A 23,420-nucleotide genomic window follows, 5' to 3' on the forward strand; every position below is an offset into this window, starting at 1 on the left:
GCTTTACATCCACTATTCCTTTATATACCAAGGCCAGGTTTACATTTATCTGGTGATCCAGTGATGTTTCCTTTCGGCGCAGTAGCAAAGCACCAGAGGGAAACAAATATTTGAACTGATCTCATTCATTTAAATTCTGTTATGTTGCCGGATCACCAGACAGGGCAAAAGGCGGAACATATCTTGCAGCATTCTCCCGTACCACCTGATAGGGAAAGAAAAATGAGACATGACGACTGATGCATTTTTTGAAATCACTTGTTATCAGATTCTGTTAAAATTAGGGATGGTCCGAACCGGCCGAGGTTTGGGTTCGTACGAACCTGAACTCTCGGCAATGATTCCCGCTGTCTGCTCGCTCCGTGGAGAGGGTGGATACAGCGGGAGGGCCGCTTGGAAAACTGGGATACAGCCATAGCCATAGGCTGTATCCCAGTTTTCCAGACGGTCCTCCGGCTGCAGACAGCGGGAATCATTGCCGAGAGTTCAGGTTTGTACGAACCCGAACCTCGGTAGGTTCGGACCATCCCTAGTTAAAATAATGGATGCCGGACCGACTTACGGCTGTAAATCCAGTCTACTATTTTTTCAATTTATTATTCTAGTCTGAAGGGTGACATGTACAAGAAAAAATTATTACTGTTATATTCATGTGGCTTATATCTGAGCGGGTAGTCAGGGTCAGCCCAACGGTTCCATCTTCCAGAGTTCTTCCTTTCACACTTCCTGGTTCTGCCACAACAGGGACGCGAATAGCCGGACTCCCATCAGGATTAGTCACCAACACCTAAAACCAGCAGAGACAAAAAATATGATACAAGACTCTAGGGTCATACCCAGAAGCTCCAGCGGACATCAACAAGTCACTATTATATACCATACCAGTGCATAACCACATCACAATCCATATCATATATTTATAATCACGGCAACCCTCAAAACAAACCGGATCTACAGCCGCATGAAATAGGTAAATTTTATTTTGCACTTCAAATGCAATTAAATAAAAAACAAAAAGCAAATCAAAGCACTTACCATAAGATCAAACGGCATTCCAGGTTTGAAATACGTGGGTGTTTTTGTCAGGAGAATTTTATATGGAGAAGTGACAATAGGAATATCATCCAGCACCGATTCCACCATCTCACTGCCTGGAGGAGAAACGGCCGTACATTATATTGATGAGTTAATATTTGGTAACAGTACTGTATTTGTATTTGTTTTTATGGTGAAGGGGCGATCATGGTCCTGCATGGAATTTTTATGTTGCCACTAGTTTGTGGTATTATTTGCGCTCTGCAGGTCATATTACATTCCATCTCTCTTTCAAGGACAAAAAAATAATGAATTAAAAATGATCCAACATTTTTTTCAACTTATTAATAAATATGCTTTAAACAAATAAAAGTGTTACAGTTTTTGTTTTTTCACTCTCCCCTCCCCCTCCTTTTTAAAAGGCAATAACACTTAAATCTTTTCACCTATGAAACCATATAGGGTCTTATTTTTTGTGACTCCAATTTTGCAGTGACACACTTAAAATATGTTAGGAAACAAAAAAACACCCTGTGGTAAAACTGACATGTTATCTATTTTCCTCAAGTCAGTACGATTACAGTGATATGTATATTACTTAAATTTTTTTACTGTTTTTTTTTTTTTTTTTTATGTAATTTACTAAAAAAGTGTTTAAACAGAAATAATCCAGCACTGGCCTCTAGTTCAGAAATGTAATGTAATGTAAGACCTGGCATCACATTTACTGGATATAATCTACATACAGTAAGAGGAAACCATAGTGTGATATTAATGCATTTCTCTTACCTAAATCATCAATGACAGTAACAAACACATATATTCTCCATTCTAACATGTCTTCCTCTTTCTGAAAATATTTCAACAAGTCTTTTCTTCTCAAAACAGCAGAACCTTCCCCATCGGAGATCTATAGTCGAAAGTCAAAAACAACAAAAAGTCAGCTTTGTCTATGCATGGACGCCAACTTGTTAAAGAGGTTTCATATGCTCTATTAGAACATACAGATGTCAAAGAGAGGATTCTCCTCAATAGAGAGCTATTCTGTGAGTGCCAACTTTGCCCTGGCTCATTTAAAGTGTACTTGTTGTTATAATTTTCAAAATCTAAATCAACAGTTGATGTGAAAAAAGCAAGTTTACAATTTACATTCATTATTTTTGTTGTAATCATGCTATAAAAAAAAGCTGAACTTACCAGAAATCCAGTCAGCTATATAACAGCTATACTTACTGTATCCAGGTCTAGTCTCCTGAAGGCAGCTATATAACAGCTATATTTACTGTATCCAGGTCCAGTCTCCTGGAGTCTACTATATAACAGCTATACTTACTGTATCCAGGTCCAGTCTCCTGAAGGCAGCTATATAACAGCTATACTTACTGTATCCAGGCCCAGTCTACTGAAGGCTGCTATATAACAGATATACTTACTGTACCCAGGTCCAGTCTCCTGAAGGCAGCTATATAACAGCTATACTTACTGTATCCAGGTCCAGTCTCCTGAAGGCAGCTATATAACAGCTATACTTACTGTACCCAGGTCCAGTCTCCTGAAGGCACCTATATAACAGCTATACTTACTGTATCCAGGTCCAGTCTCCTGAAGGCAGCTATATAACAGCTATACTTACTGTATCCAGGTCCAGTCTCCTTAAGGCAGCTATATAACAGCTATACTTACTGTATCCAGGTCCAGTCTCCTGAAGGCTGCTATATAACAGCTATACTTACTGTATCCAGGTCCAGCCTCCTGAAGGCAGCTTTATAACAGCTATACTTACTGTATCCAGGCCCAGTCTACTGAAGGCAGCTATATAACAGCTATACTTACTGTATCCAGGTCCAGTCTACTGAAGGCAGCTATATAACAGCTATACTTACTGTACCCAGGTCCAGTCTCCTGAAGGCACCTATATAACAGCTATACTTACTGTATCCAGGTCCAGTCTCCTGAAGGCAGCTATATAACAGCTATACTTACTGTATCCAGGTCCAGTCTCCTTAAGGCAGCTATATAACAGCTATACTTACTGTATCCAGGTCCAGTCTCCTGAAGGCTGCTATATAACAGCTATACTTACTGTATACAGGTCCAGTCTCCTAAAGGCAGCTATATAAAAGCTATACTTACTGTATCCAAGTCCAGTCTTTTGGAGGCTGGTATATAACAGCTATACTTACTGTATCCAGGTCCAGTCTCCTGAAGGCAGCTATATAACAGCTGTACATACTGTATCCAGGTGCAGTCTCCTGAACGCAGCTATATAACAGCTATACTTACTTTATCCAGGTCCAGCCTCCTGAAAGCAGATTTTCTGACTTGTGGCGGTTGAAAAAAACAGACTAAACACAGGAATTCCGTCCAGTACAGAGAGTCACGGATCAATGTGTCAACCAGTCACATGACTGACTGCCTTCTCTCTGTGAGTGCTCAGATGGCCTGGGAAACATGGGGCTTCCTGTTTTATGACTCTTTCCTGTTTCTTGAGAAAAAAAGAGTCAGAGAACAGGAAGTGCCATTTTCTCCATGATAACTAATAAAAAAATAATCAATGTAAATTGCACATCTACTGCAAATTAGGATTTTGATAGTTCTAGCGACAGTGACACTTTAAGCCATCCATGCACGTTCATCACATAATACTACACATACTGTTTATGTCTGGTCCTGGCTTTCTCTGTGTAGAATTCCTGATCTAGAACAGTAGGCTTTTATGCTAAAGTGAGTTCAGCTCTGGTGGACTGGGTTATCCATGCATTACACTGAATGTAAATTCCCACTACAGTTCTGGCTGGTTGTATATTTCCTTATCAAGTATTTGCCAGAGGTGTTAAGAGCCCAAGGTGGACCATTACACATCACATAGTTGTTGGCCTGGAGCTTGATGGAACATCAGATATTTCTCCTGATTTACCATGTTTGTGCCCACTTGGCTCACATGTATGGGTTATAAATAACACCGGGAGAGAAAGCTGCTGCCAGACCAGACTCTTATGGTTGTGGCAACTCCAAGTTTTCCAGGATGGGATCCAGCTTTTCCAGCCAGCCAGTGGCATGGAGTGGCAGAATACCAAGAAGATAAATTTGGAAAAATGTATCATTACCTGTTCTCTCCTGAGGGTATCTGGCAGACCTTTTCTCTCGTTGTCTCTCTTGACTCCAAAGAGCACAAAGGCCTTGCCATTTACAGGTTTACCATAGAGATAACTGATGGGATAAATTATAGAATCTCACTACCAGTCCCATTAATAATGCTTCTAGAATCTATGAAAAGTCAACATAGCCACAAGCTTCTACTCACTGTGCCTTCAGGTTCACCCATAGCTCTTCATCATTAATGAAGAAAAAGTTCTGCCATGTAGTTATTTGTAATTCATAGCTTGGTAGAACTGAAATATATGAAAAGAAAACCTGAATTATGTGTGCAGGGCAAATGAGTTTATGAGTGATGGTATGTGCACACTACGGAAATGCAACGTAAAATCTGGAATCTGCAGTTCGCACCTGCTCACGGATGGTGGCGGGCGCGTGCGTCTCCTCCCTTGTCAAAGACTCCATTCTATGCACGGGCGGATTCTGTCGTCAGTCCAAAGAATGAACCGCCCACATTACATTTCCGTAATGCGTACATACCCTAACAAAGAAAATAGAAAATAAAACCTCAAGTATAGGTCAAGCCCACCCATGTTCAGTATTTTCAAAAAGGGTTTCAGATTTTGTTTTTTAAGTTAATAAACTGCAGTCTTTGGGATTCCATCAGTCAGTCAGAGAGTAGAGCTTTCTGTGGAGGGTTTGATATATATACATAAGATCAGAAGCAGCCAGAGAAACAATACTGGCATTGGTGTTGCCCCATTTCAGCCAATTATTCGCTGAGCTGCCTATCACTTTAGAGATGGGATCAGAAGTCCCTGAGGCAGGAACAGGAACAGGGCTGGAGGACACCGGGGAGCCCTGGACAGGTAAGTGTTTCTTTACTATTTTTATACCAGAACAATCCTCCGATAATCGAACAGTGTATTGGCCAATCGGCGCTCGCTTTCAAAGCAATGTCTGCCCATGTAATACTGCCCTTAGAATAAAAAATTAGCAATTTAATTTTTTTATTTATTTTAACCTCCACTTTGTTAATCCTTTAAGTGGTTTACATGAATTAAAGCAAAGTTCCTAGAACCTGTCATGAATTCTTTGAGGAACGTAATGAAATGGGGAGCTTTATTTCTACCATTCCGGCCTCTCAAATCCACCATAGAAATGAAAACTTGCATGTTTGCTGCTAAACTCCTAAGTCCTCTAACATCCTGAAAAAGTAAAAAGTGACAATAACTAAATGATGCCTATGTGAAAGCACAAAAATCTACCAAAATTTATCATTTTTCAATTATTATCTTAACCCCTTCACGTCAGCAATCTGTATATATATGTTCCTATTGCACATGCCCCGTGCGGTAGGAATGTATATATACGTTCCTGACTTGAGGGGGTTTTATGATGTTTTTCATGTGACTGCAACCCCGGGGGTAATGAGAGTCAGCTGCGATCCCGCAGCTGACCCTCATTAACCCCTTAGTGACCGCCGAAACGGCGGTCACTAATGGGCCGGTGCCGCCGCTATATTTCATCTCCCCCCACCGTGAATCCACGGTGGGGGGAGATGAAATAAGTAAAATCAGACCCCAGATCAGCCCCCCTAGTGCCCCAGTAACTAAGCCCCCCTCCTCGCGGCGGCCATCAGATCCAAGATGGGCGCCACCATCACTGTGAACAGAGTATATCTGTTCACAGTGATTTCAAAGTAAAAATGAATGAAAGTCCCATGCTCTCCGCCACCGGAGGTAGCGGAGAGCATGGGGCAGTCATCGGGGACCCCCCTGTGGTATATACTATATACCGCTGATCGCTTGTGCCATGTGCCGCCGACACTTTTTATCCCCTGTCACCATGAATGATTGGTGACAGGGGATAAAAAGTGATGTCCCCCCACCCCCCAGTCGCCCCCCACCCCCCCAGTCACCCCCGTCCCCCAGTCACCCCCCCTACCCCATATACTCACCTGATCTGGAGCTCCTTCCTCCTCGATGTCCTGGCTGGATATGAAGTGCGCATGCACTCCACAACCAGCCAGCTCTGAAAATTTAAAGTGACAGAGACCAATTTGGTCTCTGTCACTGATCTATGATTACTGTGATAGAAAATATCACAGTAATCATAGTAATACAGTGAAAATGAATGTATAAAGTACAAAAAGTGACAAACATACAAAAAAATAAAACACACACTTTTTATTATAGTAATAATTGCAGTTTACTCCCAAATTACCCCTAACCCCCCCAGATTACCCGTAACCACCGCAGGTTGCCCGTAACGACCCCAGGTTGTCCGTAATCACGCCAGATTGCACGTAACCCCCCAGATTACACGTAACCACCGCATGTTGCCCATAACCACCGCACGTTGCCCGTAACCACCGCACGTTGCCCATAACCACCGCACCTTGCTTCTGACCACCGCACCTTGCTTCTGACCACCGCACCTTGCCTCTGACCACCCCAAATTGCCAGTGACCCCCTCCAGATTGCCCCTAACCATGCCAGATTACAGGTACCCACCTCAGATTACCTATTAGCACTTCAGTTTATCCGTAACCACAGCAGGTTGCCTGTAACCACCCCAGATTGTCTGTAACCACCCCAGATTGCCCGTAACCACCCCAGATTGTCCGTAACCACCCCAGATTGTCTGTAACCACCCCACGTTGCCCGTAACCACAGCAGGTTTCCTGTAACCACCCTAGATTGTCTGTAAACACAGCAGGTTGTCCGTATTCACCCCACGTTGCCTGTAACCACCCCAGGTTGTTTGTAACCACCCCAGATTGTCCGTAACCACCCCAGATTGTCCGTAACCACCCCATGTTCCATGGCCTCCCTTCCCTGCATGGGCACGCTTTGCGGGGTTGGCGGTCGCTGACCGACACGGTGTGGAGTTAGCGTAGGGACCCGTGTGGACCAGAGGACCTGCGCGGTGGTACACGGGGCAATATGGCTTGATCAATTCATATACAGACACTCTGGTGTTGATTTTTAATATAGGCCTAGCGGCATTAGTATCAGCCATAGATGGGATGTGCAGCCGTTCCATTCTCTCCAGTTCGTGTACCACCCCATGTTGCCTGTAACCACCCCAGATTGTCTGTAACCACAGCAGGTTGTCTATTTCCACCCCACGTTGCCCGTGACCACCCCATGTTGACCGTAACCACCCCAGATTACCCGTAACCACCCCAGATTACCCGTAACCACCTCCAGATTACCCAGAACCACCCCAGACTGTCCGTAACCACCCCACATTACCTGTAATCTAATTTTTTTTATTTTATTTTAGTAACTGCGCTATTCTAATAACTATTACTAGCTGCGGTTTTGCTCCAGCAAATTGGCGCTCCTTCCCTTCTGAGCCCTGCTGTGTGCCCATACAGTGGTTTATGCCCACATATGGGGTACCGTTGTACTCAGGAGAACCTGCGTTACAGATTTTGGGGTGAATTTTCTCTCCTGTTCCTCGTGAAATTGAGAAATTTCAAACTAGAGGAACATATTATTGGAAAAATTCTAGTTTTTTATTTTTACTGTCTACTTTTGAATACTTTCCTCTAATACCTGTGGGGTCAAAATGCTCACCACACCCCAAAATGAATTTTTTGAGGGGTGCACTTTCCAAAATGGGGCGACTTATGGCGAGATTTTACTCCGCTGGCACTACAGGGGCACTGCAAACGCACCTGGCGTTTAGAAACTTCTTCAGCAAAATCTGCATTAAAAAAGCTAATTGGCGCTCCTTTCCTTCTGAGCCCTGCTGTGTGCCCATGCAGTGGTTTATGCCCACATATGAGGTACCTTTTACTCAGGAGAACCTGTGTTACAAATTTTGGGGTACTTTTTTCTCTTGTTCCTCGTGAAATTGAGAAATTTCAAACTAAACGAACATATTATTGGAAAAATTAGAGTTTTTCATTTTTACTGTCTAATTTTGAATGCTTTCCTCTAACACCTGTGGGGTCAAAATGCTCATCCTACCCCAAGATGAATTCTTTGAGGGGTGTACTTTCCAAAATGGGGTGACTTATGGGGTTTTTTCTCTCTGTTGACACTACAGGGGCTCTGCAAACGCACCTGGCGCTCGGAAACTTCTTCAGCAAAATCTGCAATGGAAAAGCTAATTGGCGCTCCCTTCCCTTCTGAGCCCTGCTGTGTGCCCATACAGTGGTTTACGCCCACATATGGGGTACCGTAGTACTCAAGAGAACCTGCGTTACAAATTTTGGGGTGCTTTTTCTCTCATGTTCCTTTTGAAAATGAGAAACTTTAATCTAAACGTACATATTATTGGAAAATTTTAATTTTTCATTTTTTATGGCCTAATAGTGAATACTTTCCTCCAGCCCCTGTAGGGTTAAAATGCTCATTATACCCCTAGATTAATTCTTTAAGGTGTGTAGTTTCCAAAATAGGGTCACTTATGGGGGTTTCCAGTATACAAACCTCCTAAATCAACTTATAAAAAGAACTGGTCCCTAAAAAAATAAAGTTTTGGTAACTTTCACGAAAATGTGGTAATTTGCTGATAAATTTCTAAGCCCCGTAACACCCTAAAAAAGTTAAATATGTTTATGAAATGAAGCCAGAATAAAGAGGACATATCGGTAATGTGACTTAGTAACTAATTTATGTGATACGACTTTCTTTTTTTAGAATCAGAGAATTTCAAAGTTCATAAAATGCAAATTTTTAAAATTTTTCATGATATTTTGATGTTTTTCACAAAAAACACACAAAGTAGTGACCAAATTTTGCCACTAATATAAAGTGCCATATGTGACGAAAAAAATCTCAGAATCGCTAGCATACGTTAAAGCATTACTGAGCTATAAGCGCATAAAGTGAGACAGGTCAGATTTTGAAAAATGAGCCTGGTCTTTTAGGTGCAAATAGGCTTGGTCTTGAAGGGGTTAAACAGAGTATGTCAAACATTAAAAAAAGGCTAATTTTTGCAAATTTTTTGTGGTTTTCCACAAGTAATGACTAAAAGCATCGATTAGTATTTATTAATAACAAAGTACAATGTGTCGTGAAAAAAAATTGAAGGTCAGATTTGAAAAATAGGCCTTCAGGCCAAAATTTGCTTTGTTCTGAAGGGGTTACTCACACAAAAGGGTCAGATTCTACAGTATGTCTCTTGTTCTTACCATATTCCTTCACTTCAAATTGTGTAGTATAACTCTGTACTGAGGTGTCCTCAAACTTTGCCGAAATGGTCCATAGTCCCAAACTGTAAAACAGAGGGCAAAAGCTAAGAATTATCATCCTCCTCCTCATCATCACTCTCCTCATGACAGACATACTGTAAGACTTTAGGGGCTGCTGCCCCCTATATCAGAGTGTCTGCTTCTTACCTTATAGGATCAGGCAGTTTAAAGGACAAGGAAACGATGCCATTTTTTACTTGTTGAACGAGATCTTTTTTGACCACAACATTATCTGGAGTCTGTGAGTAACATAAGTGAGTAACATCAAGATTAGTTATTAGTATGGTGGTACATGGCATAGGTCTTCATCTTAATACTTTTACCTTAAGGCTAGGTTCACACTGCGTTTTCAGCATCCGTTTAACTGATCCGTTTTTTGCAAAAAACGGATGCATTTGTGTGCATTCGTTTTTGATCCGTTTTTCCATTGACTTCTATTATAAAAAAACGGATCAAAATGGATGCGTTTTTTTGACGCACAATAAAGTAATGTTGACACTACTTTTTTGACCGTTAAAAAAAACAGATCCGTTAAATGGATTGCAAAAACGCAGTGTGAACCCACCCTAAGAGGTAACTAGAGTCAAAATGCTCTTTTAGTAGGTCCTAGATTAGATATAAAGTATGTAAGATCATATTTCCAGATCCTAGACCAGCACAGGTATCCAGAATACACAGGCCTGTGATTTAGCATGGGAGTATATAGTGTCAACCTCCCCTATACTAATGTGACGTTAGAAGAGTCGTTAACGGGAGAATCCAATTAAAGTGCTCTGATGTCTGATGTGCCTGAGAATTGATATATAGCATGTAAAAAGATGATAGGTCATAGATCCTAGACCCCAACTGGTTTCACCAACAAGCTTATATAAGGCCTATTATTGAAATAAGACATAGCTATATATTCTCCTAATCCTCACAGGCAGGGGGAATTCTAGTTTACTTATTAGGGTATCAAAATCTCTTCATAGAGTGTCAGGGAAATTTACTAAGACCAGAGTATCTCATGCCAGTGTAACTTATCTCTTCTCCATAGATCTTTTCGGCTAATGAAGAGTCGCTTTTTCTTCTACGTGAAAATTTCGGACATTTAGGTAAATAATAGAGATGAGCAAACTGGGTTCGGGTTTGAGTCGATCCGAACCCGAACGTTCGGTATTTGATTAGCGGTGGCTGCTGAACTTGGATAAAGCTCTAAGGTTGTCTGGAAAACATGGATACAGCCAATGACTATATCCATGATTTCCACATAGCCTTAGGGCTTTATCCAAGTTCAGCAGCCACCGCTAATCAAATGCCGAAAGTTCGGGTTCGGATGGACTCAAGCATGCTCCAGGTTCGCTCATCTCTAGTAAACAAACATGAGCCCCCCTGCCTGGCATACTCTGGCTAGGTCTTTTAGGATGCGACCACTGAGTAATTTTATATTGAAGAATACAGTCTTACCAGGAATTCAATGATCACAGGCTTGCTCACTGGTTTTAGATTTAGAGTTGTGGTGAAAATCCTGTATAGAACTTCATAAGAAAGAAACATATAAACATAATGGACCTGGATTTAGTTATACAGAGTTCCATTTATTACAGACACCTTTATATTCTTAATCTGCTTTGTTCAATATTCACAGATGTAACTTGTTCCAGGTCACAGGTTTGGGCAATTTGCAACAACAGCTGTGATTTATACAAAACATACGTTGTATGTGCAAGAATGGAATCCCGGTTGGAGCTTATACACATAGTATACGCTCCGTCTGGGATTGTAACCGGCCACATGAAAAACATTTCAGTTTTGTGCAACCAGTAATAATTGAATAGTGGCCGCACGCTCCATTGTGTGCAATGGTGAATTGGGATGCGGGTGCACACTGATGCGCCCGCATCCCAATTCATCAGAAATGAAGATCCTCCGGCCGTTACTGCAGTTTGGGGCGGGATGATCTTCAGTTACACCGGCTGTTCTTTGACCCGGCCGGGTCACAAAACAGCTGGTGTTTCACGAAGTATGAACATGACCTTAACTAGAAGCTTCTGAGTACCCAAATGGAAAATCCACTACAGACCCCCCCCATCTTCCTTGTTCCACTTATAGTAATAGTGTCCTCTTATGTGGCAGAGAGGGCCTAGTGGACTGTAAATAACATCATTGTTCACATATCTATCTAAAGGCCCAATTACACCAAAGTACTGTACTTGGTTTGGTGTAAAAGCGCATGTTAAAAGACCACGATCAGCCGGTGTGCACTATGTCGGCTGATCGTGGTCTTTCAGCATGTTAAGAAATCACGATCACGAAATGATATCGACAGGGGGATGTGTGGCCAACAACAATAAGCCACACTAACAATCCAGCCCTACGTGAACAATTACTGAGCTGGGTAATAGGTTCTGTACACAAGGGCCGTTCTGCACTCATTTCCAGTGCAGCTTTGGCCATCTAATACTGCCCAATGACAATTTTTTAAGTTTTTATTTTTTTTTTTAAATAAGAAATTTTACATTGTTATAGCCCTCTAGAACCATAGATATGATCAATAGGACATATGCTGTAGACTTACAATTCTTGAGCGATTTCTAAGAGAAGCTTTTTTGACACCCACCAAGTTATCTCCTAAAAGTTTACCTGTGGATCCTGGGGTGTAGATGGGTTTGTCAGTCTGTATATAGATATATCCACTTTGAAAGGACAACAGGACAACTTTCTCCAGATTACAGACAGAAGACCTCACAGAGACAGTCACATACTGCTTCTTATTTGGGTCTTTTTCTAAGTTTTTTAAGGGGATCTGAAGAAATCATTATTATAGACATCAGTAGAAGTAGAAGGATTGAAAAATGACACATATATATATATATATATTATATATATATATATATATATATATATATATATATATATATATATATACATATACATACACCAATATAGAGAAATACCGCAGCACTCCAGAGATGAACTTCAAAAAAACGTGTTTATTTCCCCAAACACATCTTTTTTTGAAGTTCGTCTCTGGAGTGCTGCGGTATTTCTCTTCAATGGTGCTACTGCATACCGTTGGTCACCGGTATTTACCACTTGGCACCACCTCACCTGCAACACGAGTGCTGCATTTGCTTTGACTTAAACATAATATATATATATTTACTTTTTTTTACTGATCTTTATAAAGCAAATGTTAAATTCCTCATATAAAACCTGAAGCAAATGGAGGCTACAAGTAGTGTTTCATACCTTAGGCTATGTTCACACAACGTATGAGGTGTGGTTTTACGAAAATACACGTTGTGTGAACATAGCCTTAATCTGGAAATCAAGCCCAGCCCAGTAAATCTCCATCTACCCCCTCACCAGCAGCAGAACCATTTGTTATATGGAAGATTTATAAAAATGTTGACCATCTATGTAGACACCAATTCTCGATAGAACTGCACGTCTTCATCTCGATTCCAAAGAAAACATGATCTACGGAGCTCACCGGCCATCATTTCTTGTTGACTACAGAAACATTTGGCCATTCACCAACCATTACAATTCAGTTTAAAAAGTTCTGCTAACACATGTCCGGATCATGGAACGCCTGGTTAGGACAAGGGTCACATATCTACAGACCTGGTCCTTGTCTTCACTATAAGCTTAGAAGAGTTTGTATTTCCATTGCTGGAACAAGATTTGAAAGTGGAGCCTAAAGACAAAGTTGAAGGGTATAACCAGGAGAAACATCAGAAAGAAGAGTGAAGCAAGAACCAAAGGAGAATCCAGAACCAGGACTGATAATGAAGTGGGCACGGCGGACAGTAAAGTCTAGATTCAGACCTTAGAACACAAACAGGCATTAGGTTTTTCAACATGGTGGACATCAGGAAACATGGGTTACCATTACAAAATGACAATAGGGGGGAATTGATGTGTTACCCAATAATTCATTGGGCTTTTACATAAAAGACAGGGATATTACCGTCAACTTAATACTCCCAAAGAACTGGTTATTGCTGTTCACAGAAACTATGCCCGTAACCAACGTGAATTTCTTCTGGGGAAAGTCTTGGATTGTGATGTTGGCATCAAACGCAGTGCCATGTCCATCTACTACAATGGTCTCTTCACTGTCCACACGCAGCACGCTGGGGGTTATCAGGCTGCATCTAGTGGAGGAAACACATGGAGAGAAAGATCAGTATTTTATATCTGCCCAAAATATTCACAATTCCTTATTAACTCCTTCCTTGTCCTTAATAATTCAACACCAAAGAAACCATCCCCCGTGTCATACATCACCCTATGTAGCCCCTCTAGGTGAAACAGGTGAAGATCCCTGAGCTATTATATTCTTTACTTCTTTCATATGCAATGACAAGAAAGTGACAGAGCGAGAAAAAATGAGAGAGAGAGAGAAAGATAGATAATGAGGAAAAAATGGCAGTGATGCAGCGTCCAGGAACTCATGGACCACTGCTGGTTCTATGTATATGGTCGGCACTGAAGGAGAGATATGAGAGAGGAGAGAGATGATAAGAGAGATAATGAGAGAGAGGGAGGGAGGTAATGAGAGATATAATGAGAGAGGGAGAGCAAAAGAAACATAATTAGCGTTAGAGAGAAAAATAAGGGCCTTTTACATGGGCCAATTACCGGTCAGAAGGGTTGCTACTAGTGATGAGCAAGTACTACAATGCTCGGATGCTCGTTACTCAAGACGAATATTTCACAATATTCGGGTGCTCGTTTCGAGTAACGAAACCCATCGAAGTCAATGGAAAACTCGAGCATTTTTGCAGAGGACCCAAGCTCGGCCCAGAGGAGGTTGTGTGAAAACCTGTCAACCTCAGAAAATGATGGAAACACCACGGAAATGGACAGGAAACAGCAGGGGAAGCATGCATGGATGCCTCTGAGGTTGCCTAATGGCACCATTATGCCTAATTCTGTGCAACAGCCTGGTGGTCAACCTCAAGACAATAGTGCTGATCCAGACCAAGATGGGCAAGGCACATGCGACCACGGTCAAAGGCCTGAAGGTCACTTTGAAGGCCTTGGAGAGTGTTCCCCTGCCAGTGCCTGACAAGGTGATTGCTCCCCTCCTCCCCCCTTAATAACTTGTCTTTTTAATTTACTAGACTGACCAGGGCTGGGGCATGACACCCCCTGACTACTTTAGCAGTTGGGGTAATTTTCCCAGTATCATGTATCTCACCACTTCTCCTCACCGCTTCTTTTCTGGCGACCGAATTTAAAAGCATTATTTTTTTTTTATTTGAATTATAATTTGATTTTGAGTTTGAATTAAAATTTGAGTTTGAATTCGAATTAGTTTAAATTTTGAGTTTGACTATAACATGGTATGAAATTGACAATACAATCATCCCAAAAAAATAGCCAGATTATGGCTAGATTTAGCCTCACACCCTCATGCAGTTGTGCATGAGAGGCAAAATCATTGGAGGTAGGGATGAAGAAATAATACAGTCTTCGTAAGAGGCCCCGGAATTTGAATGAATACACTTTTTATCCTTAAAAGAGTATCTAAGAGAGGGCAAGTGCGGTAGTAGTGGGTGGACTTTTCCCACCATTTTCACTGTCTGTTCCTTTTAGCTGTGGCGTGTATCTTGGAGATACAATAAATGACCAGACAGCCCTGCAAAATAGTCTAATTTGAATCCGACTATTAGTCAAATTGAAGTTGGTTTGATTTAAAAATTGAAATTGAAGATTAAAAAAAAGGCCATAAAGTGGCCTTTAACAAGCAGCTGACTACTGCCTTTGAAACAGCTACAAAATGAAAGGACGGCAGAGAACACCCACAAGTTGACATCCACCAATTGTCTGGTTCGAAATGGACAACACAAGGATCCTAAATTAGGATCCACCATTTTCACTGTCTGTTCCTTTTAGCTGTGGCGTGTATCTTGGAGATACAATAGATGAGCAGACAGCCCTGCAAAAGTCGAATTTGAATTCAACTATTAGTCGAATTGAAGTCGATTTGATTTGAAAATTAAAATTGAAGATTAAAAAAAAAGGCCATAAAGGGGCCTTACGAGCAGCTGACTACTGACTTTGAAACAGCTACAAAATGAAAGGACGGCAGAGGACACCCGCCAGTTGACATCCACCAATTGTATGGTTCAAAATGGACAACACAAGGATCCTAAATTAGGATCCACCATTTTCACTGTTCCTTTTAACTGTGATGTGTATCTTGGAGATACAATAGATGACCAGACAGCCCTGCAAAATAGTCGAATTTGAATTCGACTATTAGTTAAATTGAAGTCAATTTGATTTGAAAATTGAAATTGAAGATTAAAAAAAAAAGGCCATAAAGTGGCCTTTACGAGCAGCTGACTACTGCGTTTGAAACAGCTACAAAATAAATGTGCGGCAGGGAACACCCGCAAGTTGACATTCACCAATTGTATGGTTCGAAATGGACAACACAAGTGTCAGGATTGTGCTGTAACCTGGTGTGAACAAAGTTCCAGCGCTGGTTATTAGCTTAATACCCTGATCCCAGCTTCCCTTGTCTACTCCTGCGATCCCCACTCCTAATCCCTCTGTTTTGCTCGACTTGATACCTGACCTCCTGCCTGACTTTTTCACTACCCGTTTGCTTGCTGGTTCTGTACTGCGTTGCCTCTTTGGATTTTTGACCCGGCTTGTTTGACTATTCTTTTGTGTTGTTTGTCCGTCTTGTTCCGTGTGCACATATTTAGCGCAGGGAACGTCAACGTGGTTGTAAACGGCCGCCTAGGGCCGACTGAGGCAAGCAGGTAGGGACAGTGGGTGGGTTCAGACCTAGGGCCCACTGTCTTGTCGTGTCTGTACCTCCCTGTCCTGACAACAAGGATCCTAAATTAGGATCCACCATTTTCACTGTCTGTTCCTTTTAGTTGTGGCATGTACCTTTGAGATACATACAATAGATGACCTGACAGCCCTGCAAAATAGCACTTGATCTGAAGTCGATTTGATTTGAAATTTGAAATCAAAGATTTAAAAAAACAGGCCTTTACTAAGCTGCTGACTTCTGCCTTTGAAACAGCTACAAAATGAAAGGACGGCAGAGGACACCTGCAAGTTTACATCCACCATTTATATGGTTCAAAATGGACAACACAAGGATCCTTAATTAGGATCCACCATTTTCACTGTCTGTCCCTTTTAACTGTGGCGTGTATCTTGGAGATACAATAAATGACCTGACAGCCCTGCAAAATAGCACTTGAATTGAAGTCGATTTGATTCGAAAATTTAAATTGAAGATTAAAAAAACAGCCCATAAAGTGGCCTTTAGATGAGGCAGGCGTGGAACCTCCCAAAAATTATGCCTGACACAGCATAGCGGTAAGAACTCAGTGAACAAGGTAGATGACGCAGGCGTTCAACCTCCCAAAAATTAGGCCTGACACAGCATTGAGGTGAGAACTCAGTGAACAAGGTAAATAAGGCAGGCGTTCAACCTCCCAAAAATTAGGCCTGACACAGCATGGCGGTAAGAATTTTTTTTTTAACCCCAGGGTCACGGGAAAGACAGCCTACTATGAAGTCAGCCATGTGCGCCAGGGTCCCAACATGCAAGAATTCCCTCTCCTCAATAGGCTGACTCTCAATTTCCTCCTCCTCCACCAATTCCTCCTCCTTAGGCCATACATGCTCAACAGCTAAGTATTGAGCATGGGTACCCTGGGTGGTGGATAAGTTACTGGACACATTATCCGCTATCCACGTCATCACCTGTTCACACTGCTGCGGTTTCAATAGCAGTGTACCCTGAGACCCCGTAAGTTGCGAGAAGAAGCTAGGGAGTGAATGTCTGCGGTGTGCCACTGCTCCCTCCTCAACGGGTGCTGTGTCACCCTGCCCAGAACCACAGCCTCTGCCCCCTACATTGCTTGGAATCCCACACCCTCATCTTCGACCCTTACCCCTGGGGTTCACCATTTTATGGACACTGCACAGTCAAGACTGAGATAGCTGCACTACAGGTCACAGCAAGCCAAGAAAATATTTTACTCAGACTACTTTTGAAGGTAGTCATATAGAGTCAGTGTGTAAGTGGTGCTATATGGTGTATGCCACCTCTTACACAGGACAATGAGCAGTGAGGTTGGATACGGCTGCACTAAAAAATAAAGCAACCCTGCAGACTGGCTGCAGATGACAAAAGATACTGGTCACACTATTTTTTGTAGGTTGTCGTATATAGTCTGTGTGTAAGTGGTGCTATACGGTGTATGCCACCTCTTAAGCAGGACAATCAGCAGTGAGGTTGGATATGGCTGTACCAAGAAATAAAGCAATCCTGCTGACTGGCTGCAGATGAGAAAAGATACTGGTCACTCTAGTTTTTGGAGGTTTTTGTATATAGTCTGTGTGTAAGTGCCGCTATATGGTGTATGTCACCCTCTTACACAGGACAATGAGCAGTGAGGTTGGATATGGCTGCACTTAAAAATAAAGCAACCCTGTAGACTGGCTGCAGATGAGAAAAGATACTGGTCACACTAGTTTTTGGAGGTTGTCGTATAGAGTCTGTGTGTAAGTGCTGCTATATGGTATTTGCCACCCTCTTACACAGCACAATCAGCAGTGAGGTTGGATATGGCTGTACTAAGAAATAAAGCAACCCTGCTGATTGGCTGCAGATGAGAAAAGATACTGGTGAAACTAGTTTTTGGAGGTTGTCGTATAGTCTGTGGGTATGTGTTGCTATATGGTGTATGCCACCCTTTCACAAAGAACAATCAGCAGTGAGCTTGGATATGGCTGCACTAAAAAAATAAAGAAACCCTGCTGACTGGCTGCAGATGACAAAAGATACTGGTCACACTAGTTTTTGGTGGTTGTCGTATAGTCTGTGTGTAAGTGGTGCTTTATGGCATATGGCACCTGTTACACAGGACAATGAGCAGTGAGCTTGGATATGGCTGCACTAAGAAATAAAAAAGCAACCCTGATGACTGGCTGCAGATAAGAAAATATACTGGTCACACTAGTTTTTGGAGGTTGTTGTATAGTCTGTGTGTATGTGGTGGTATATGGTGTATGCCACCTCTTACACAGGACAATGAGCAGTGAGGTTTTATGCAGCTGTGCTACAAATCACACTAATACAATGTACAACAGCAGCAGCACCAGTCACAAAAAAATATAATAGTACTGAGCAGGGCCGTATTTACCATTAGGCACCCGTGGTCCAGTGCCTAGGGCAGCACCTTGCAAGGGGGCAGCACCAGAAAGCAGGGGGAAGGAAACAACTTTTTTGTTTGTTTTTATTTTTTTAGTCTCCCACCTCCCTTTAACCCCTTAAGGACCGAGCCTAAAATGGCCTTAAGGACCGGAGCAAATTTTATGAATATGACCTGTGTCACTTTATTCATTAATAACTTCGGGATGCTTTTACCTATCCGGCTGATTCTGAGATTGTTTTCTCGTGACATATTGTACTTCACATTTCTTGTAAATTGGAGTCGATACTTATAACAAATCTTTATGAAAAAAAACAAAATAACGTGAAAAATTGTAAAAAAATGCATTTTTCCAACTTTAAACCTTTTCTGCTTATACAGAAAATGGTTATGCCACATAAATTATATATTAAATAGCATTAGCAACATGTCTACTTTATGTTGGCAGCATTTATTAAACTATATTTCATTTTATTTAGACAATAGAAAGCGTAAAACATTAGCAGCAAATTTCCAAATTTTCAGTAAAATTTCAAAATCAGATATTTTTAGGGACCTGTTCAGGTTTAAAGTGTATTTGAGGGGCCTGTATGTTAGAAAGCCCCACAAAGCACCCCATTTCAGAAACTGCACCCCCCAAACTCTTTTTTAACCCTTTAGGGGAGTCACAGAAATAAAAGCTAAGTGTGTAAGAAATTTGAAAATTTTAATTTTCTGTGCAGAGATTTTATTGTAATCCAATATTTTTCATAATTATAAACTTATTACCAGAGAAATGCACCCCAATATTTATTGCCCCGTTTCTGCAGTTTATAGAAATACCCCATATGTGACCCTATTGCGCTATTTGACGCAACCACAAGCCTCAGATATAAGAGAGCGCCTAGTGCATTTCAATGGCTCCGTTATATTTGGTCATTTCTGACTGTATCACTTCAGCTTGGCAGAGGCTCTGGGGTGCCAAAACCTAAAAAACACCACTAAAGGGACACCATTCAGAAAACTACACCCCTCAAGGAATGTGCGGTGAGCATCTGGACCCCACAGGTGCTTCACAGATTTTCCCAACAATATGGCGTGAAAAAAGACAAAAGTATTTTTTACACTAAAACGTTGTTCTAGACTTCAATTTTTCATTTTCACAAAGGGATAAAAGGAAAAAAAAAACACAAAACATGTAGCGCAGTTTCTCCCGAGTACGGAAATACCCCACATGTGGACATAAAGTGCCAAGGGGGCGCAGGACGAGCCTCCAAAGGGAAGGAGCGGCAATTGGCTTTTGGGAGCTGGATTTCACTGGAATGGATTTCAAGGGCCACGTCGCATTTACAGAGCCCTCGTGCTGCCAAAACACTGGAAACCCCCCACAAGTGACCCCATTCTGGAAACTACACCCCTCAAGGAATCTAACAAGGGGTGCAGTGAGCATATGGACCCCACTGGTGACGGGCACAAATGTGGAACAATGTGAAGTGAAAGTGAAAAATTTCATTTTTTCACTTTCACGGCACAAATGTGCCCGTCATCAAGGGGTCCATATCCTCAGTGCACCCCTTGTTAGATTCCTTGAGGGGTGCAGTTTCCAGAATGGGGTCACTTGTGGGGGGTTTCCACTGTCTTGGCAGCACAAGAGCTCTATAAATGCGACATGGCGTTCATCATCCATTCTAGCCAAATCCAACCTCCAAAATCCAAATGGCGCTCCTTCCCTTGGGAGGCTTGCCCTGCGCCCACATGGCGCTTTATGTCCACATGTGGGGTATTTACGGACTCGGGGGAAATTGCTCTAAACATTTTGTGTGTTTTTTTCTCTTTTAACCCCTTGAGAAAATAATAAATTCAAGGCTAGACCAACATTATAGTGTAAAAAATGTAATATTTCATTTTCACGCCACATTGTTCCATATTTGTGCCCGTCACCAGTGGGGTCCATATGCTCACTACACCCCTTGTTACATTCCCTGAGGGGTGTAGTTTCCATAATGGGGTCACTTGTGGGGGGTTTCAACTGTCTTGGCAACACAGGGGCCTTTTAAATGCAACATGACCCCTCGAAATTCATTCCAGCCAAATCCAGCCTCAAAAAACCAAATGGCGCTCCTTCCCTTTGGAGGCTTACCCTGCACCCGCATGGCGCTTTATGTCCACATGTGGGGTATTTCCGTACTCAGGGGAAATTTCTCTACAAATTTTGTGTTTTTTTTATTTTTTAGCCCCTTGTGAAAATGAAAAAATCAAGACAAGATTAATGATTTAGAGTAAAAATTTAAAACAAATTACACCAAATGTTGGTCTAGCCTTGATTTTTTTCCATTTCCACAAGGGGTTAAAAAAGAAAATAAATGCAAAGCGTGTAGGGTAATTTCCCCTGAGTACGAAAATACCCCACATGTGGACATAATGTGCCATATGGGCACAGGGCAAGCCACCAAAGGGATAGAGCGCCATTTAGAGGCTGGAATGGAGGATGGAGGCCATGTCGCAATTACAAAGCTCCTGTGCTGCCAGGACAGTAGAAACCCCCCACAAGTGACCCCATTCTGGAAACTACACCCCATAAGGAATCTAACAAGGGGTGCAGTGAGCATATGGACCCCACTGGTAACAGGCACATATGTAGAACATGTGCCGTGAAAATAAAAAATACAATTTTTTTCATTTTCACGTCCCAAATGTGGCCGTCACCAGGGGCCATATCCCCGCTGCCCCCCTTGTTATATTCCTTATTGGGTGTAGTTTCCAGAATGGGGTCACTTGTCGGGGTTTCTACTGTCCTGGCCGCACAGAGGCTCTGTAATTGCATCATGGCATCCTCTAATGGGAATGGCGGTCATACCTATTTAGCTGGGGAAAAAGGGACAATTCTAATTTATTTGGGGGTATTAGGCCAATTATTAGTTTATAAGGTTGAAAATGACAGGTGTCCATCAAATTCAACCTGTGTTGATCCAGAGGAAGGCAAAAAACCCTCGTAAGGCAGACGACAGTAGCCTCATCACAGGGAAAAAATTCCTTCCCGACTCCATAATGGCGATCAGAATAATCCCTGGATCAACGTGACCCCTGAAATAGGAATAAGGGACAGAATTTAGATAATGTAGAACCCCAGTGACGTGTGGTGCGCCTTGAAGCAATCCAGTATGCAGAGGCCGGGGTGATCAGGACAGGCGTCACACTGGAAAATGGCGTCCTTCCTGATCCCCCTGTTACGCCACACTCTGCACTTCTTCTGGGGTCTCCTGTTTTCCAGTATGGGGGACGTCACCTGGAAAATGTTGTCCTGGTGCGATACGGGGTCCTTCATATCCAGAAGCGCTGGGTCCGCTCCATGGCTGCTAAATATTAGGGCGCTATTACTACTTCTGATATGTTCGGATCGTGCCGCAAGCTACAGGGCAGCGAGGGACCGGAAGAGGGGGTGCTGGTATAAAAGTTATCCCCGTACAGGTGGTGACCTTTATCCAGGAGTGGGAAGATCAGTTCCCGAACGATCTCCCCACTAACTCAGAGGATGGGGGGGGGGCATCTGGGGGCTGGATTTGGGTGTCCCTTCCTTCATACACTCTAAGTGCACGTGCACACTGCGGAATGGCGAAGGATAACCCTTTGTGCATTCCGCAGCTGGCACCCACCGGCAGACTGATGCGGGCGCGCGTCTCCGTCCGTGTCATAGACTCCATTCTATGCACGGGCGGATTCCGCTCTCCGTCAAATGTGTTCATTCTTTGGACGGACGATGGAATCCGCCCAAGCATAACATGGAGTCTTTGACATGGGTGGAGACGCGCGCCTGCATCAGTCCGCCGGCGGGTGCCAGCTGCGGAATGCACAAAGGGTTATCCTTCGCCATTCCGCAGTGTGCACGTACCCTAAATCTGTAAGTGTACCCTGAGGTACTCTCACAGAGTTTGTAGAATTTCACGCCATACCGTGATCTCTTATTGGGAAAGTACTGGCGGAAAAGACGTGTCTGGGGGGCAGCGTACGCTACGCTACCCCCAGATACGTCATTGGATGATGAGGATGAGGATGAATGGAGGAACAAAGACCCCCCCATTCATCCCCTGGGGGTCATCTTTATACGGGGATTGGTATATGGGGTATGTAGTGGTGTAGTGTAAAACTTTATTCTGTGTAGTGTAATGGTGTTTTTTACATGTTTTTTTAACATTAAGTATAAAAAAAAAAAACTACGCCAAGAAAGTAGTTGCTGATAAATGCCGCACTTATGTGCGGCACTTATAAGCAGACCGTGGCTGTAGGATATAGGAAAAAAACACTCTACGCCAAAAAGGAGGAGTTGCTGATCAGCGGCGCACTTACGTGCGATGCTGATCAGCACTCGGCGGCGATAGGGTGCGGAAAATAGATAAAAAAAAAAATTGGGAAAAAAAATAAATAAAAAAAAACTTTCTTCAATCCTATAGCTACTGATATGTGAGGTGTCCACAGCAGGTATTTAACCCTTTCATGGGGTACTTATATTGCCGTGATCGGCCGGCCGCTCCTGGCCGGCCTGTCCCGGCGATCGGGACGTGGCACCGTGGCCACCGTTACTTTTAACAGTAATGGCGGTCGGTGTCGTCCTCGGACAGCACCGACCGCCATTGCTTTCCGGGCCATCGGGTCACCGGTGACCCGGAAAGCTGCAGATCGCCGCCATATTCTGATCTGAATTGATCAGCCAATAGCGGCGATCGTCAGCACGGGAGGGGTTAATCACCCCCCCGTGCCGACAAGCAGGGATGGCCTGCTATACCTTATAGCAGGCCATCTTCCCCGATCGCTGCGTGTGTACACGCAGCGATCGGGGAAACCGCGGGCGTAAATGTACGCCCGTTTGCGTTAAGGCAAGGGTTTTGGGGGCGTACACTTACGCCCGCGGTCGTTAA

At 42.8% G+C, this 23,420-nt stretch overlaps 1 protein-coding gene across 1 annotated transcript in view; it reads right to left on the reverse strand.

Annotated features, from left to right (window-relative positions):
• LOC138784335 (complement C3-like) overlaps window positions 1-12,858 on the reverse strand; it is a 110,382-nt gene extending 97,524 nt beyond the window's left edge. The window contains 10 exon segments of the mRNA XM_069959861.1: window positions 641-787; window positions 1,036-1,151; window positions 1,825-1,945; window positions 4,143-4,245; window positions 4,340-4,427; window positions 9,284-9,366; window positions 9,491-9,582; window positions 10,790-10,860; window positions 11,966-12,128; window positions 12,754-12,858. Of these exon segments, the coding sequence (XP_069815962.1) occupies window positions 641-787; window positions 1,036-1,151; window positions 1,825-1,945; window positions 4,143-4,245; window positions 4,340-4,427; window positions 9,284-9,366; window positions 9,491-9,582; window positions 10,790-10,860; window positions 11,966-12,128; window positions 12,754-12,858 (1,089 nt within the window).
• Between the last annotated feature and the right edge of the window lie 10,562 nt (window positions 12,859-23,420).

Source organism: Dendropsophus ebraccatus, chromosome 1, assembly GCF_027789765.1.
Source record: "Dendropsophus ebraccatus isolate aDenEbr1 chromosome 1, aDenEbr1.pat, whole genome shotgun sequence".
Taxonomy (NCBI): domain Eukaryota; kingdom Metazoa; phylum Chordata; class Amphibia; order Anura; family Hylidae; genus Dendropsophus; species Dendropsophus ebraccatus.